General features: G+C 29.6%; 1 protein-coding gene across 1 annotated transcript in view; it reads left to right on the top strand.

The window, feature by feature from the left end:
• Window positions 1-14,357, top strand: part of LOC107068746 (glutathione S-transferase 1-1) — a 43,546-nt gene extending 29,189 nt beyond the window's left edge. The window contains 6 exon segments of the mRNA XM_089179662.1: window positions 11,921-12,358; window positions 12,942-13,000; window positions 13,078-13,144; window positions 13,146-13,220; window positions 13,297-13,464; window positions 13,636-14,357. Coding sequence (XP_089035788.1) covers window positions 12,218-12,358; window positions 12,942-13,000; window positions 13,078-13,144; window positions 13,146-13,220; window positions 13,297-13,464; window positions 13,636-13,791 — 666 coding nt within the window. The 5' untranslated portion in view covers window positions 11,921-12,217 and the 3' untranslated portion in view covers window positions 13,792-14,357.
• The last annotated feature ends 5,442 nt before the right edge of the window (window positions 14,358-19,799 follow it).

The raw sequence follows: 19,799 nt of genomic DNA, 5'->3' as shown, positions 1-19,799 counted from the left end.
GGGGGAAAAAAAATAAAAAAAAAAAAAGGAGAAAAGAAACGAAAAATAATAGTTGAGAGAAAAAGAAATGGATTAAAATAAAAAAGAAAAAAGACAGGCAGAACAAATAAAAATATAAGGACAAACAAAAAAGAAAAAGAAAAAGAAAAAAAAGAAAAAATAAGAAAATAAGAGGAAAGGTAAAGAAGAATGTAGAAGAGTAGGTTTAACGCCATAATAATTCTGTCTACTGGTTATATAAAACGTAAAGTCCACCGGATTTGCTATATGTTTTATGCAATTCACGATGTAGTATGCAAATCGTTTACGTTTTCACCTCGTCGCGTATTTCTACCAACCAATTGAAAAATTATTCTATTGCCAGAGAGTTACAGTGTTGAATTTTTAAATATAAATATATATATATATATATTTTTCCATTACTTTCTATTAATAAAAAATCTAAAGCAAAAAAAAAAATAAGCAATTGAAAACACAACCGCGATTTTAAGTTTCTATTAAGTGTTATAAAGAAATAATACAATAATATAACTAACATTTTCACGAAGATATTAAACTGTGTTTTGTATTTTATAGATAATTAAAATGAAAAAGAAGCAAGAAAAAAATATATATGCAATTAGATCGATAAAAAAAAAAAAAAAAAAAAAAGAAGAAAAACTCACGTGAACGAAATGAAGTCATTGCGACGATGGGAAATATTATCTAAGATCCTTTATGATAATAATAACGTTTCGCATTATTTTCCAGCTACGTTTTATTTATGCACCCTTTAACAACCCGAACGTTTCACGCATATAACATGAACCGCGTTGTTCATCGAGATATATACCTTAACTTGCATGTAACCCTTACGTGTATGCTTATGCGTCGGTTTTTAATCGACCATAAGAATCGCATTATGTTCTAGTATATAAATATATATATGTATATTCAGTCTTAACTTAATTAATCGAACATACTAACTATGATGTAGTATAGTAACTTAGCTTAAGCACTTTTCGTCAACATGACGAGAATAATATGAAGTAGAATCTGTCAAAAGTTTCCTATCCTAATGCAATGCCTCTGTTTAACATCGAACAGACCCTTAAGCAATTCTGATGCTCTTTGATGATCATGCTTTGCTCGCTTAGACCCTTCCATATCCCTACGCAACCACCTCACCCAAATTACCCTACCTTCTCAAAGTGTAGGATCTGTATTTGATACGTTTAACGAGGCTGCATTTGGCACGTTACAGAAAGAGACGAAGAGAATTTATATTATATATATATATATTTAGAGAAAGAGAGAGAGAGAGATAGTAATTTATACTATGCATCCACCTATTCTGTTACTAATTTCTGTCTCCCTATCTCTATCTCTTTCTCTCCTTCTCTCTTTATCTCTATCTATATATATATATATATATCATATATGTATATGTCCCTATATATATATATAACTTTGTCTCTCTTTTTGGATTTGCCGCTTGGTTGAGCTAAAGGCTCGAAACGCGTACACATCGAGTGTGCTTTTGGTTCATCGCGCGTCATACCCACCGTTACGGACAAGCCTGCACAAAATCGTCCGCATCTCGCGGCTGCATTTTCGAGCATACCCTCCACAACCTACTCCTCTTCCTCTTCTTCCTTTCACTACCCTCTCTTTTACCCACACCTTTTCCAACTGTAACACGCACAAATTCACACTCTCACACTCGAGAGGCAGAACCCCTTTTCCCGCAATCTACACGGGCTCTTCCGTTAACGTGAATCGCCAATGTGCGTTCGTTCCTGTTCTAGTAGAAAATGGAAACGTTAGCAGACCGTTAGTCAAAATTAATATCACTCCGTATATATTCATATGTGCATACATATATATATATATATATATATATATATATATATATATATATATATATAGGTAAATAGAAATGTAGAGAGATGCGTTGTCGTCTATTATACATCTAAAATATATATACATATGTGTGTTTGTGTGTGTTTATATGTAGATATATTCTAACTCATCCGATTTCCAGAACACGTTGTATCATCGTTGTTTAAGATTGTGTCTGAGTGCAGACATTAGGAATGAATTCTCAATGATATATTGGGTTGTTGGGAAAGTAATTTCGTTTTTCTTTTGTAAAAATGAAAATAATTGTCACTTTAAAGATTAAACCTAGGCCTTTCAAGTGGACATAAACAGTTGAATTTGATAAATTTAACATCTCACTGATCTCACGTGTTTTTATTTGCCAGTTTGCATTCAACTAATACTAAAATTGTGTTTAAAAAAACAAAATTACTTTCCGAAAAACCCAATAGTTAACGATCAGTTAATTGGTTGTATGAGGGATCACCGTAGATAGAAGATGTCCAACTGGCTACCTTTCACAATCCTTTTAGCTTTAAACTATTTTTCTCTTTCCGTTTACTATTTTTCAACAATGTTATTATTCCTCTTCAAGTCAATTCACCAAATTTCATTTGAAACGTCGTTTATCGATACCGAATCCCTGTTATCATCATCCTCCTTCTTGTCATTTCTAGAATTCTATCTTTGAATAGTAGTCAGTTGTAAAATCAATTTATTTATTTGATTCCATTTTGTATTTTTTTTATTACTCAAGACGAAGAAAGAAAGATGAACATTCGTTGAGAAATAATAAAGTGGCAGAACTAAACGGATATCGAACAGCTAAGTAAATTCGTAGGAGGATATCTTGTTGCGAATTGTCGGAACAACACTTGGAATCAAGTAAAAGCTTCGAACTTCGTGGAAAAAGTTATGTTTAAGTTTTATTTTTTTTTTCTGAAGCAGAAGAAGAAGAAGAAGAAGGTAAAAGAAAATAAAGAAAGAAATAAATAAATAAAGAAATAAATAAAGAAATAAAAAAGAGGAATAAAATTTCGTTATAATTCAGTAAGTTAAAGTCTTATACTGTCTTTTTCTAGGATTCTCCCACATACGAATCTATATATATAGTTCTTATAACGATAGCTATATAGTCGTTTCGAGTCTAGCATGTGGAATAACTTGAAAAAGGTTTCCCAAGTTCTACTCGATTCCAGTCGAACTACGTACAACGATATAGAGAGAGAAATAGGATAAAGGTGCGGGGAGAAGGAGGGATGGAGGAGGGGACCAGGGGATAGGGGAAAGGGTTAGTGACTATAAGGTAAACACACGTATTTACACATTTATACGTTTGCTCCGTGTAGTACACCTTACATAGAGATTTATACGTTAACAGTAAAATCGTGGAAAGGGATTTCTGATTGTGTATGCGTGAAGGAGAATAGGATAATGTTTGGAGGGAGATAGAAGGTACTACGATTCGACGTTTATCGCGCTGATTCAAGCGGGTACTAAGTTAGGACAAAACGTTGTTACTCCTCAAAGCTCGTTTCCTTAGCTCCACTATACTATGCTTTTACATGCTGTTCGCAACAACGAACAGACAAAGAGAGGGAGAGAGAGAGATGAAGGGTGTGTAGGGTTAGGAAGAGGGAGGGTATAACGAGCATGCTTCGTTACAAGCAATCCCCACGGTGGCAACTCGCGAAACCTTGACGGAGACTAACGCCTACCCCACCACCTCGAAGATGTTTCTAACTTGCTCAGAACTCGTTGGAACTCGTAACGTCTTTGCTACTTCTCGAGTGACAACACGAGCTTTACCAACCTAGAAGGGGCTTGCTGGGTGAGTCAAGAAAGTAGACGGAGATGGAAACACGGAAAAGGGGTTAGAGAAAGAGAAAGAAGACGAGGCGGGGGGTAGGAGGGATGGAATTGGGAGTTGAACGTTGAAGATGTATAGAAAAGGCAAGAGATCAGCTCGTCTCTCCCCAGTCTTTCTCTCGATTCCATTCCGTAGATCTACGAGCATCCTCCCTTTTACTTCTACTCCAACCCTTCCCCCTTCCCACCACCCCCTACCTACCCCTTCTTTTGGTCTTTTTTCTTTCTCACCGACGACTACAACTAGGACGACGAAAGCTTTGATCTTCTACTCTCTTTCTCTCTTTTTCTTTCTTTTACGCTTTTTTTTAGAAAAGAAAATATTCTAACGCCCTTCTCCTCCCCCTCCTCCTTCTGCTCCTCCTCCTCCTCCTCCTCTTTGCCACTGTGTTACCGTGACATCTTTGACTTCATTGACCATACTACTACCTTCTTCTACAACCCGACTATTTCTCAGACTCAAAAAGCATCCACGTCGTTTCAGATACAGAGTGAATGAGAAAAAGTAAAAGATATATATATATGTATTTATGTAAGTGTGTATGTATGTATATAAATCTGTCTTCTTTACGTAGAGTTCTAGTCACGCTTTCCATAATCGCGACGTAGGTGCCAATAATTTCTCGAACGTTTGGAAAGTCGAAGAAAAGAAATATCGTTTCTGTCTTTCCATTTTCTCTCATATTTGCTTTTTTTATTTTTTATTTTATAGTTTCTTTCTTTTTTCCGTCTCTCAATTCTCTTTTTATCTCGTCGCAATCGAGAAATATTCAAGCTGGAAATATCTTTATATTTTATTATTGATTTCGGTCACACACTTGTTTTTTACTTTCGTATTTTTATATATTATATATTTTTGATTTTTCTTTTATTTTTAATCAGAGAATTTGATAAAAGATTTTGTTAATTGAATTGTTGTTGAAAAAATTTTTCGATAGATATAATTATTATATTTTATAATTATAATTATTATTAATATATATAATTTAGTAATTATATTATAGTAATATATATAAATATATAAATATACTTTATACCTTATTACTATAATATAATTATAATTTAATATAATTCAATAATATTTTAATATAATTATATTTTAATATAATTATAATTTAATATAATTCAATAATATTTTAATATAATTATATTTTAATATAATTATAATTTAATATAATTATATTACAAAATATAATATAATATAATATAATATAATATAATATAATATAATATATACTTATAATATAATATAATTTAGTAATTATATTATAGTAATAAGGTATAAGGTATATTAATAATATAATTATTATAAAATCATAATTATTTTTAATATATTTTTTAAATTTTAATATATTTTATAATTATTATTATTATTAATATATTACTATTCTTGTTATTATCATTAACGATTATTAATTCTTTAAATTTTGTCTACGAATAAATTGAATCTATGGATTAATATAAAGATAGAAAGAGAGATCGAGAAAGATAGAGAGATGGAAGAAAATTGTCTTGCAATTTACAATGGTAAATTTTCTTTAATGAAATTTAAATAATCGTCTAACTGGTCAGATAGAAAGACGAACGAACGAACGAACGAACGAACGTACGGATGGATGGGTAGATGGATGGATGGATGGATTTGTATATTAATCAACTATTCCTTTCGTAACTATATCCTAATTTAAGCAAATACATCGTCTGTATAACTCAAGCCTCAAACACACACACACACACACACACACACATATATATATATATTATAAAGGAAGAGGGAGAAAAGGAGTAAGAGAGACCAATCGGTACTCTCTGCCTTTAGTTCTCTTAACGAGAAAAGGTAGAAAAAGAATTGGTTTGATTAAGTAAATATTGCTAGAAGCCGTCCGCAGGTAAATATTGTATCCCACACGTATGTAAGCATGGAATACGAATTCTGTATAAGCTCGAATACGGAAGAGATTTGAGCACACAGCATGCGCGAATGAACTCGCATATCGAGAAACATTTGTGAACCTGCAAAATATATATATGTATATATTGATTTCTTACTATCGACTGACAACGTTGTTTCTAAATTAAATTTCATTTACTAATAATATATCAACAACTGGGTGTGGAGAGGAGAGGTGGGATGAGTGAGGGTGGAAAGAAAGTTAACAAAATTTCAATCAGTAAAGTATCAGTACACCACCTTTATTCATTTTCCTTTTTTGTGGTTTATTCTTTACTTTTCCATTTTTACCTTATTGAAAAATATATTGATTTTATATTTTTATATATATTATTTATTTTTGATATTATATTTATAATAATATATAATATTTTTATATTGAATTTATATTTTTATATATATTATTTATATTTGATATTATATTTATAATAATATATAATATTTTTATATTGAATTTATATTTTATATATATATATTATTTACAATAATAATAATAATAATAATAATAATAATATGGTGTTGGTGGTATTGGTGTTCTTCCTGATCGTCGGAATAATATAACACGTTCATTTCATTTCATGTGCCAATGAAATCGTGCGAGCATTCGACAAAAATATTTATAGCATTATGATAAATCGATTTCTTCTAAAACACCATCATAGTCTATAGTACATCAAACGTCGATTCAGAATAGTGGAATACTACCTAATGACCAACCAGTACGAAATAATTCAAAGGTTTTAGTAATCGATACTCTCTGCTGATCAATAATTATTGTATCTAAAGGTTTTACAGTCAATGAACTCAATGATCTAAAACTTTGTGTATGTGTGTCTCTCTCTCTCTCTCTCTCTCTCTCTTCCTTGTGCGAAAAATTAGGATCCGTTCGATAAACTCGTATCTTTAACTTGTTTCGATCGTGAAATGCATTTCATTTCGTTTCAATTCAATTCATTTCATTTCATTTCTAACGTGATTTACGCTCAATTTAAAACGTTAAATAATGTTCATAAAGAAAAGAAAAGAAGAAAATTAGCAGCAGCAGCAGCAGCAGCAGCAGCAGCAGGAGCAGCAGTAGCAGTTCGTGTAATAAAACGTTGAACGAATTGAAAAATGTTGAAGAAACATCGTAAGAATAAAGTAATCCATTCTTCTTGAAAGTTATACTTTCCAATAGTCGTTTTGGATCCTTTTCCGCGAAACAACGTTAATGTGATTTATTCGACTATTTGAAAAAGAATCGTTCGTCTCTTTCAGTTTCCATTCTAGTGGATCTGGTTGGACTAATCGATAGTGTCGTGTTGTAGAGAAGAGAAGAGAGACACGCCCGGCGCTTGCTGCTTGCTTGCTTGTTTGCTTGCTTGCTTGCTTGCTGCTTGCTTTGCTTGCTTTGTTTGCTTGCTGCGATATTTCGCCAACGAAAGGGAAGGCAGCACCCTTGATGCCGATCAATGATGACACCCAACGGTATCCCTAAAAGTTCTGTTTTATCCGTAGTTGGTAAGAACATTGTTGAAACAAACAAAATCTAAAAAGGGTTGCAAATTTTATTGCTTTCCTACCCCTATTCCTTTTTTTTATCATTCAATATATATAAAAATATAAATATTTTACTTACGAGTGCATCCAATCGTAATTTGGTTTATTGTTTTCCTCTTTTTTATGTTTTATTTTTTATTCCTTATCTTCATTCAATTTTGATGAGTTAGACGATTAAGAATTTTACATAACACGAATAATCTCCCATCAAGAATTTCGTACGGCATAAATCTTTTCTTCGTGCGAACGAAATTTTTCTATCGTGATCTGAATTGCCGACGTGAAGTAAAATGTTAGTAGTATATATTAAAAGAAAAAGAAAAAAAAGAAATAACAGGAAAGAATTAAAACAACAACAACAACAACAACGAGGAAGAAAGATGGGAGGATAAGAATTTCGTGTTTTACATCAGTCGAATGCAAAATATTTCCGAGAAAAAATGAGTGTATTTTTACTTATTTCTTTTCTTTCGTTAAATTTACCTAGAGAATAGGAACAAAATTACTAGGGGATTGGATGAAGGACGAAAAAGGCTTTTTATACGTTTCTCTTACTTTTAACAATAACGCTTTGATCTCGTTTGATCATCGTCCGCATTAGAAAAATGCAAATAAAGTATTCGAATTCGGAAAGGTCAGGGGTTGAGGGATGTTATGACGATGAGGAAAAGCGTTTGCACACCAGGGAGATACCAACCCACCACCACACACCATCGTCATGCTCGCTTAACGGTGCATTCCAATTAACGTCGGTTGATAAACGACCGCTATTAGCCGCTTAGTTTGAAACTTTTCGAGTTGAAGCGCTCGTTTCTAGCGAATCCCAGGCGTGCATTTGCAAAATAATCGAATTAAACTCGATCATACGTTTCTTCTATTTTTTTCTTTTCTCTTTACCCCTTTACCCCCCATTTTTCCCCTCTTTTTTATTTGTATTTTTTCATTTTTCCTTTCGGTCAACAGCGGCGATGGAGGTCCCTCGACTAATTTTACAAAGTGGTTCGTTAGGATGATTTTGTTGGTTTGATTTCTTTTTTTTTTTTTGTTCGTTGTTGTATTTTTCTTTCGTTCTCCTTTTTATATTGTATTTCATTTTTATGTTTGCGACATAAATTGAAAATCATTTGTTTTATTTTCATTTGCGGGTTTCGTTGATAATCGAAATAAAAGGGTGGATTTCAATATAGATCCAACTTTTATCACAGACAAATTGGTTAGACATATAATTGTCTTTGTTTTAAAATTGATCGAGAGTAATAAAATAAAATTAAAAAAAAAATGGGTTTGTCTCGCGAATATAGTCGTCGACGATTCAGGACGACACGCTCGTACTCGCGCGCACCCGCGTACACTTAGCCCTGGGTCATTTTAAAACGGCTGCTGGTGCTTCTACAGCGGTGCAGTGACGTGCTGTTTCGCTGTGAATCACAATTATATTGCCGTAATAATTCACATATAATTGTTGGCTGGAAATGAGATCGCGTCCCCAGGTCTCACAGGTGGCGACAATAACGAAAGAAATTTATTGAGATAAATGGAAAGCTGCAAATAAAAGTGAACAACGAGCTTTCCTAGCAAGCACCTACCTACCTACCTAGCTAGCTACTCCAATGTCACCAACTCTTTAAAAGCACTCTTGTAAGAGCGTTTGTTATTCGTTGTCTCGAAAATTCTCACCTTACCTTACCTTTCAACGTAAACTTTTTTTTCAATTTTTTGTTCTTTTTTGCTTCTTTACCAACACTCCCTGTCCCCTTTCCCCTTTATTCGTTTCATCCTTCATCATTCATTTCTCTCTCTCTCTTTTTTTATCCTTTTTTTTTTCTTCTTTTTTTTTTAATTTAATACAATTTTCAAACGATTATCCATCCATTCGAATAAAGTTGTATAAAGAAAAGAGTTTCTCATTGCTTCGACAATTATAATATTAGTAAGAGAAACACCTTTATTTATTGCACGCGAATACGCGCCCCATGAAATTAACATCTTCGTTTCATTCAACTTCCCTACTTTCCCTTCCTTCCTTCCTTTCTTCCTCCCTCAGCAAAAGGGAATTTTCATTTGAATAATTTGCCAGGGCAGCGGTGTCTCGACGTTTTACCACAACGTAAAGTGCCTGAGTTGCGTCGAAAATTACGTATGCGATATATCTATGAAATATCAAAAATATACACCCTAGTATATATTTCTTTGAAGATGACCATTCCCTATCATCAGCAACAGCAACAGCAACAGTAACTAACGTTGGGAAGATACTTTGAACAACGTGGTCAAATGGAATTTTCAAATCATTATCATAACTTGATCACACACCATTTCAACTAAAATAAATCCTGTATGAAAGTATCGACTGTATTTTTTTATATTTTTTTTTCAGATAATATTTCTATCAAAAAAAAAAATAAGGTGAATATAATATCATTATATTATATTACACAATTAAATATATATTAATCCTTTGAGTGTTGAATACTTTTAACTAAAATGCTTTGTAGTAATGGAATAATTTATTATTAAATAGATTCTAATAATAAATTATATTTAATAATTCAAGTTTTTCTTTCTGAATATAATTTAATGAATTAATGTAAACATTACATTATTTTGAATATAATAGCATTATATTATATTACAATTAAATATGTATTAATCCTTTGAGTGTTGAATACTTTTAACTAAAAATGTTTTGTGGGAACGGAATAATTTATTATTAACTAAATTTTATTATATATAATAAATAAAAAGATACGAGAAATATACGAAAATTAAATATAAATAATATTAAATAAATTAATAATATATAAATTATATAGAAAAAAAATATAAAATTATATATTTAATATAATTAAAGTTTCAAGCTACTAAATATAAATTATTATATATAATTATATTTAATAATTCAAGTTTTTGGTTTTAAATATATATATAATTTAATTTAATTAATATAAACATTATATTATATTTTACATTAATATTAGCAAACACGTATATGCGTCGAACAACAAAGTTAATAATTTTTACCAAACGCATATATGCGTGCATATATCTAACCATATATATATATATATATATTTAAACATAGCACTCTAAGGGTTAAACAAATCAAATATTTTTATACATATTGATCGAATATTAAATGAAAACTTTAACGACTAACATAAAAAAAAAGAAAAAACAGATAAATCGAGTAGTATAATAGCCAAGGTCTTTGTTTCATTGTTTGCCATCATCGTCATGGAAACTATAGGAAAGTATATGTCGTATGTGAATCCAAGGTATAATATACCCCTAAGGGTATAAGACATAAGGAAGCACTAAAGCTTCATTTGTAAGTTCGTCGTGTTTAGGAATCGTACACGTGTCTCATCCTTAATTATACACTATCACTACCACAACCAATCACCTTTTTCTCTTTCACCCTTTATTTCTTACTCTTCGTGTAATAATAGGACTAGTTCGATGATACTTTGATGAATCCCTTCGTGTTGATAATAAACCTATTAATTGGAGTGGCATCTACGTATTTCGAGTATCACTGATAATCATCGATCAATTGAATTAGAAGACGAGTGGGTTATACAGGTATGTACGAGAGAAACATATACATACATAGAGAGAGAGAGAGAGAGAGAGAGAGAGAGAGAGAGAGAGAGAGAGAGAGAGAGGATAATGATAACGAGAACTAGGAAGAGGAATGTCAATTAATTTAATTAATTAAACACAATTTAGAATTTTCATCTAAAATTTGAAATGTAATCTTTCTTATCATAATGTGTCATACTGTTTCATACTTTGATTAACACATTGACTGAGAGACATATTTAAAGCATCTTGCTTTAAATTTTGAAAGATATAATAATATTAAGTTACTGATATAATATTGTAATGGTATTTAGATAGATAGATTGTTTATTTAGTTTTCTCAGCTATTTTTATGCGAGTATACATAATATTATATTATATAATATAATACAAAACAATTAACTATAAAAATAATATAATAATAATCTAATATAAAAAAGAAGAGAAAAATATACTCTAATATAATAATATAATATAATATAATATAATATAATACAAAACAATAAACTGTAGAAAGAATATAATAGTAATCTAATATAAAAAAAGATATATACTCTTATATAATAATATAATAAAATACAATTAATATTTACATTTATATTATATAATATTTACAATAATTGATAATTAATATTTTTTTGTAATTATATAATTAAATTTGCAATTATTTATTATTAATGATTAATTATCAATTAATCTAAAATTGCAGTACATCTTACGAAATTTCTCGTAATTTACAGTCAATGGATTAAATTATTTTCTATCTCTCTTAGGAATTTTATCTTGAAAGAAACAGAAATCTCTTTCTTTATATTTCTCTATTTCTGTTTCTTTTCTTTCTTTTAACGAAAAGAGTTTTCCTTTCCAGAGGGAAAGATAGTCTGGTTCTGGTCTGGCACACTGTATAAAATTCCATCGACTTTTGTCTTACCGAGCTCGACAACTCGTTGAGTTGAAGCCTCGGATCACAAGGTACAAACGCGACAAGAATTCGTATGCGGTTTTCTCTTCTACTCTCTTTCTCTTGGTTGGGTAGTAGGTTGGTTGGTTGTACGTGTGTATGTGTGTGTGTGTGTGTTAGTGGCTTTCCAGATTCAAAAGTTTGTCTTAACTTAACAGCTAAAGTATAAAAATCTCGTTTGCTCTCTTGCTGCTGCTGCTGCTGCTGCTGGCTGCTGGCTGCTACTACTAGCCTATTGGAAAGTGAAAAACGTTTGGATGTATATATGTATGTATGTGTATGTCGGTGAAAAGGGAAGAAGAATAATATATAGCCTGGCTAACGGATATAAAAATAAAAAGGAAGAAAGTAAGGAATAAAGAAAGAAAGAGAGAGAGAGAAAGAGAGTGAGAGAAAGAGGAAAGAAAAATAAGGAAAGTATTCTCTTTTTTCTCTAAATCCAGTGAAACGGTAAAATGCCAATTGATTTTTATTACTTTCCTCTGAGTCCACCATGCCGAATGATTTTATTGCTCGGCAAAGCGATAGGTGTGCACTTCAACTTGAAATCGATCAATCCATTGAAGGGTGAACAAATGAAGGCAGAATTTTTAAAGGTTCATTTTTTCTTTTTTCATACTCCATATAAACTTACTTACTAACTTATTTTCTTTTTTCTTTAAGTATTTCTTTTTAATTCTATTATTTTTATTCTTTACTTTTAACCCTTAGAGTGCTTTTGTAACGTATATGTATTTAATAAAAATTACTAACTTTATTGTTCGACGCATATACGTGTTTGTTAACACTTTAATGGTCGCTCATACAACATGTGTGTGATAACCGAAAAAATAGCCGTTATTTTATTTATAACTTTATATATATATATAAAATTAAATTTGTTGTTAAATTGTTGTTTTTTGTTAATTGTTTTTGTAAATGATAATAAAGTTGTTTTTAAAGTTAATGTTTGAAAAATATTACCGGATCCCTGACGTCGTTTGACTGCGTACACGTGCTGCCATTAATGTGTTAATATTATATAGAAAATAATGTAATGTTTATATTAATTAATTAAATTATGTTCACAGAAAGAAAAACTTGAATTATTAAATATAATTTATTATTAGAATCTAATTATTAATAAATAATAAATCTTTTCCGAAAATATATATATATATATATATTATTTCGTTTTAGATCAATCCTCAACACACTATACCAACTATCGATGACAATAATATCGTTTTATGGGAAAGGCAAGTATTCTTTTTTTTTAAATAAAAATAATAATAATAATAATTAATTAGAAATTATTTGGATAATATTTGTACAGTCGCGTTATAATGCAATATTTGGTTGAAAAATATGCCAAAGATGATTCGTTGTATCCGAAGGATCCTAAAAAAACGTGGTAAAGTGGATCAAATGTTATACTTTGATATAGGCACGTTGTACGATAATATTGCCAAATGTTACGTAAGTTTAAATAATATTATATATCTATATATTTGTAATTTGTTCTTTTGAACACTTTAAATCTTATTTCGTACAGTTTCCAATATTTTTGGGAAAAAGAAATACCTTGGACGAGAAGGCTGTAGAAAAGTTGGAAAAATCTTGCGATGTATTAAATGCATTTTTAAATGACAATGATTACGTTGCTGGTGATAATTTAACTATTGCTGATTTTAGCATATCAACGAGTATCGTCATGTTGGAGGTTTGCTAAAGTCAATTGATATTTAAATTGTTCCAGTTTTTTTTTGGTTTGTTTTTTTCTCTTGAGTAATTTTTCACAGATTATTTGAATCAATCGTAATAAAGTGATAAACGAATTGGGTTATCTTATCATTAATTATGTTATTGTTTTTTTTTTTGGTTTCATTTGCAGACATTCGAATTTGATATCAGTCGTTACGATAATGTGGTTGCTTGGTACGATCGATGTAAAACTGTCATGGAAAAATTTGGTTTCGAGGAAATTCATGCACCTGGAAAACAAATATTCAACGAAGCATATCGTGCTAATTTGACCCAAGTAGTTTAATTAAGTATGCTCGTAGGGATATTACGTTGACGTAGTTTTGTATTATTCATATGCCAATCGAAATTAAACACAATTTCTCTGGTCGTCCACCATCACCGTCACCACCACCGCTTTCCGTTCCGTTTTAGTTGTTACGAATCATAAAGAAAAAGTTGGAAAGACAGAGAGAGAGAGAGAGACGGACAGAAAAAAACGGGTAGGTGGAGGGCAGGGGAGTAGGAGGAGGAGAAAGGAAACTATCGAAAGAGCAAACTTTTTTTAATAAAAGCTTTTGAGTTTGTATAAACTTCACGCATCGTTTCTCCTTGCCATTGAAACGGTCGTCCGCCGTTTCTCGTTGCGGAGACCCGCGTGCGGAACCTTTTTTAAAGGTCCCTAAATTCCATTCGTTCAACATTCTGTTTTTTTTATTGTAAATCGTTGTCATATAACATGCGCCACTTGGTATATAAATTTTTTTGTTTTATTTTAAATTAATAAAATTTGATTTCATTTTTTGTTTTCTATTACTTGTTTTATATTTGAATTGTTTCTATTTTATTTTATTATCTAATAATAATTTGAAATTATTTTATATTCGTGTATTATTTACAAGCTTGTTAATATTTATTTAATTTAAAATAAAAATAAAATTTTTATTATCTCTCTCGCTATTGTGTTGTTTGAATACCAAATTTACGTAAAATATTTTGAAGCTTGACCAAGAAAATGTTGTATTTCTTTTCTATTTTTTTTTTTTTTTTTTAAACGAACTTAGTAAGAGATCAAATCTTCTACGTGTCGTTCAAACTACTACTACTACTATTACTACTACTACGTTAAATAAAAACATAAACACAATGTAAACAATGGGTAAACACCTAAGTAAACTCATCGTGAAGTTTCCTTCCCGCTTATGTCAGAGTCAATGTAAACTTTCTCGATGGGGATGACATTCTCCTATTGTTTATCTGTTTCAATAACAATACAGAAGAACATCTTTGACTTAAACAAGTATATAAATTGTAAAAATCATTATTGGCTTTATTTTTATTTAGTTCGTGTACGTCGATTTAAGAAGAAGCATCGTTTCGTTCTCGTTGATCGTTTCTAAAATTTTCATCGAATTAAAATAATAATAATAATTAATTAATCAAATATTTCTTTGAGATATTTAAAATCATTAATAGAGCAAAAGTATTTATTTCTAATATCTTCATACATAGATGTGTAGTAATATATGAAATTATTTATATATTATTTTATATTATATATTACTATTTTTTTTATTTATATTTATATAATATTACTATATAATATATTATTATTGTATATTTATTTTATATAATTAAATATATATATATGATATTATTAATATTATTATTTTTATTATTATTATTACTATTATTATTTTATATATTATATATTATATATTATATAATTTAATTTAAAATAAAATATAAATATCAAAATTTTAATTATTAATTTTAACATAATTTATATATAACCTTATATATATATATATATTATACGAACAGAGTATAACATATTTCAAATGGTCTATTATTTTTCACAAACGTGTATCCTCACATTACCAAGAACGTTATATATATATATATATATATATATATATATATATATATATACATACCGTTATATCTATATATAGAGTTTAGTTGATAATATAATCTTATAAACGTGAATTACATCATTCTCTCTTTATTGCTTGATAATAACGTTACCGAGACGAAATATAGCACGTGCGGTCTCCCGAATTAAAGGAAAGATAGGAAGAACGATGTTGGTTCGTTCTAGCTAGCTAGCTAGCTATCTAGCTAGCTAGTGGACTCGATGAGAGATGCTTTTCACCATCGTGTTTCTGTTGGAATCTATTTACTGTAAACGGATGAAGGGAAGAGTAGTGAAGAACGCGCTTTGAGTTGGTTCGTTACTTGCTTGCTTGCTTACTTGCTTGCTTGCTTGCTTGCTTGCTTGCTTGCTTGTTTCGTTGGTATAGTTCGAATAGAAGAAGAAGAAGAACAAGAAGGAAGAAGAAGAAGAGGAACAGAGGATGATTCTGCTGACGGTGTTAAAACGGCGTACAACTACTGAGATTATTCCGGGCGGATAGAAAACGTACCACTAGATTATAAACCCTCGAAAGTAATAAAAAGAATGAAAGTGAAAGAGAGAGAGAGAAAGATAGAAGTTTATAATGGAATTTCCATTGAATTCCTCTAACACTCCTGGTTGTTATACTACGAGTAATAATTACTAAAAGAACGAGTTACGTGGATTCGTTGAGGATAAGGGGGATGAGGAGGGGTTGGGGACAGGGGGATTGGGGTTTCCTTTGGTCCTTAATATCATCACCTGTCCCTGCGTGTTGTTTCGTTCATTCGGTAATAACAAATGAACGAAGCAATTCCTTTTACCACGATCATTCTGTTTTCTCTCCTTTCATCTATAGGTATTCTCTCTTCTTCTCCCCTTACCCCCTTACCCATCACCTATTGGATCTCAATTTGCATCAAAACGCGATTCTGAAAGTTCAATTATTTTTTGATTGCTATGCCAATTACAGAGTGGGGGAGACGAAATCAATTCTTTCCCGCGTTTAGTTGTGCGATTGGGATATAGAAGATAGAAAAAGAATGAAATAAAGTAAGAGAGAGAGAGAGAGAGAGAGAGAGAGAGAGAGAGAGAGAGAGAGAGAAATAGAAATAGAAAAGAAAAGGAAAATAATAAAAGTATAGAGTCCAATAGAGTGGATGAATTTTTAAAAAGACTGGATTTTAATCGAAATTTTTTACTTTATTTTGTCTATGATATCGAAATGTTCAATTATATAACAACGACGACGATTTATATTATTATAATAAATTATTATATATATTATATATATTATATAATAAATATTTTTATATTTAATATATATATATATATATATATATATATATATATATATATATATATATATATTTAATTATAATTAATTATTATTATTTAGTTAATATAATTATATTATATTATAAATATATTATAAGATAAATATATATTATATTATATAATATAATATAAAAAATTATTATATATAATTTATAATTATAATAAAATTAATATATTATTCTTAAGTAATAAATTAAAATAATAAAAAAAAATTATAAAAACTATATATATATAAATAGTTAATGAAACACAATTATTATTATACATATATTTATTTCTTTTATTATTTTTATTATTATTATTATTTGAAATTTATCACAAATAATAATAATGGTAATTGGATGTGGTTAACTAAAAAACTTCCATAACTATTTTATCTATTTTATTTTGGTTTCATTGGTTTTTATCTTGCAATAGAAAATATAATTATTGTTAATAGAAAGAGAAAGAAAGAAACAGCAGCAATTGCGTAACAGTCGGCAACACTCGAACTGGTCTTCTTCTTCTTCTTCTTCTTCTTCTTCTGTGCTGTGGATGACGAAGCAGAAATTCGTTTCCGACCGCTCGAAAATCCGGTTCTACTTCGGCCAAGGAGGAACCAACCATTCCATACCAAACCATACCATACCATTCCATCCCCCATCCCCATCACCATCCCCATTCCATTCCATTCCATTCCATTCCATTCCTTCCTTCCTTCCTTCCTTTTCTACCAGAGATTCTGTTCATCCTTCAGAAGTAATAAGATCGTACAACTTGCGCGTTTCACCGGACGTAAAACTTGTGACGAGAGAGAGAGAGAGAGAGAGAGAGAGAGAGAGAGAGAGAGAGAGAAAGAGAGAGAAAGAGAGAAAGAGAGAGAGAGAGAGCATGAAAACGCTAAAAAAATCTAATTGTAATCTTTTTCTCGTTTCAGGGATAAGCTTACGATTTCCACGAGAGATAAAAGAAATCTTCTTAATATAAACGTGATTCTTCGACAAAAAATCTCTTTTAGTTTTTTATTATTTTGTATTTTTTATTTTTTAACTCAACTAACCAAAGTCAACCGATTGTGCGGATTTATTTTTCTTTTTTTCTTTCTTTTTCTACAAGATTACAATTACATATATATGTATATAATCTTGTAAGAAAAATAAAACTAAAAAGTAAAATTAAAAAAAAAACAAAAAATAAAGAAAATAAAAGTAAAACAAATAAAAATCAATAAAATAAAAATGTAACAAATAAAAATAATATTAAAAATAAAATAAAATAAAAGTTATATGTAAAAGCTATAAATATATGTAGTTAAAATATATATATATATATATAGTTATATATAGAAGTTATAAATATATATAAATAAAATATATACATATTTATATATAGAAATTATAAATATATATAATTAAAATTTATATGTAGTTACATGTAGAAGTTATAAATATATCTAGTTAAAAAATATATATATATATATATATATATATATATATATATATATATATATATATATAGTTTTATATGTCGTTAAAAGTTTAATTAAAAATCCGTGATTTTGTCTATCGTCAAATGCAACAACGATTATTTTGTAGATGAACAACTAGTGTACTTTAATAAAAAGGTTTTCAAACTTTCCTGGAAATAATAAGAATGTGAAATCAATTTAACAATTATAAAGGGTTTAAATACCATGAATAATCGAAAATGAATTCAACTGCTAGATAATTAACGTTAAAGCACGAATTTCGTCAATTTAAACTTCACCTTTTCTTCTTCTCCCTTCTCCTTTTTATTTTTTTTTTTTTTTTTATTTTTCCCTTCCATGAATGTACGTGTGTGTTTGTGTCTGTCTGTGTATTTTTTTTGTGTTCTTCCTTTTGTGCAGTCAAACTTAACGTTTTTACAAGCTGACTACTATCTTTGCTTGCACATAGTGAAAGAAAAAGAGAAAGAGAAATAGAGAGAGAGAGAGAGAGAGAGAGAGAGAGAGAGAGAGTCGTTAGAAACACGCGCAAACGAGAGTAAGTCGAGCGTATAAAATGGTTCCTTTTCCTTTTCTACTGCACCCCCATACCCCTTCCCCCTCAGCCATAGAAAAGGATTCGCGGCTTTAGAAAAGTTCTTCTTTTCGATCCTTTAGACAACGGTCGTTTTGTCGTCCCTTGGGCGTATTCAAACTCCGAAGGAATCATTTGCAATAGGGAAAAGTAGGTCATAAGAGTTTTTAAACTCACTCTCTCTCTCTTTCTCTCTCTCTCTCTAACTCTATTTCTCTCTTTCTCCTCTCTTTCTCTCACTCTCTCTCTCTCTCTCTCTCTCTCTTGTACTTATCGATCCTCGACTGTGTACGTTTATGCAAAGTGATTTTTCCCTTCGCCACCTTCTATTCAGCTATTTTTCATAGGGGTTATGGGTGGGGGTACTTTAAAATAAAAAATAAAAAAAAAAAACAAAAAAAAAGTAAAATACGACCATAGTCAATCAATAAACTATTACTCTCTGCGCATGAAATCGAATGATTTTCCAACGTGTTGCATGCATTGCTCATACTTCTAGCAATATTATGAGTTCAATTAACTTCATTTTATAAATTTTATATATACTATGTATTATATATATATGAAGAATATTATTATTATTATTATTATTATTATTATTATTATTATTATTATTATTATTATTATTATTATTATAGGTATATAAAGTTTATTTAGTCGATTATTTTTGAATATATTTTTTGTTGATAAATGTTTGGTATATAAATGATCGATATTAAATTATTATTAGATGTGTGTGTTAGTATGATGTAATAATGTGAACGTTAATATAAAGACACCGAAATTTGATTTAATATTTAATTATTTATTACTCAACGAAATATTTCGTATATATTGATCATTTATTTGACAAAGTAGGTAATTAAACTGCCGACAAAGTAAATAGAAGTTAATTATATTTACAATATACATATATATATATATATGTATTACAAATAAGCATTAACGTAGATAATGATTTGAAAATATTTTTCATATTTTATTTAGAATAAATGATCATTCGATGTTTATAATAAATTATAAATGTGTATTAACATGTGT

This window comes from Polistes dominula, unplaced genomic scaffold (genome assembly GCF_049000335.1).
Source record: "Polistes dominula isolate Pdom_NZ unplaced genomic scaffold, Pdom_raw_medaka contig_27, whole genome shotgun sequence".
Lineage (NCBI taxonomy): Eukaryota > Metazoa > Arthropoda > Insecta > Hymenoptera > Vespidae > Polistes > Polistes dominula.
Note: the sequence above shows the minus strand (reverse complement) of the source record. Positions and strands in the feature narration are given on the sequence as shown.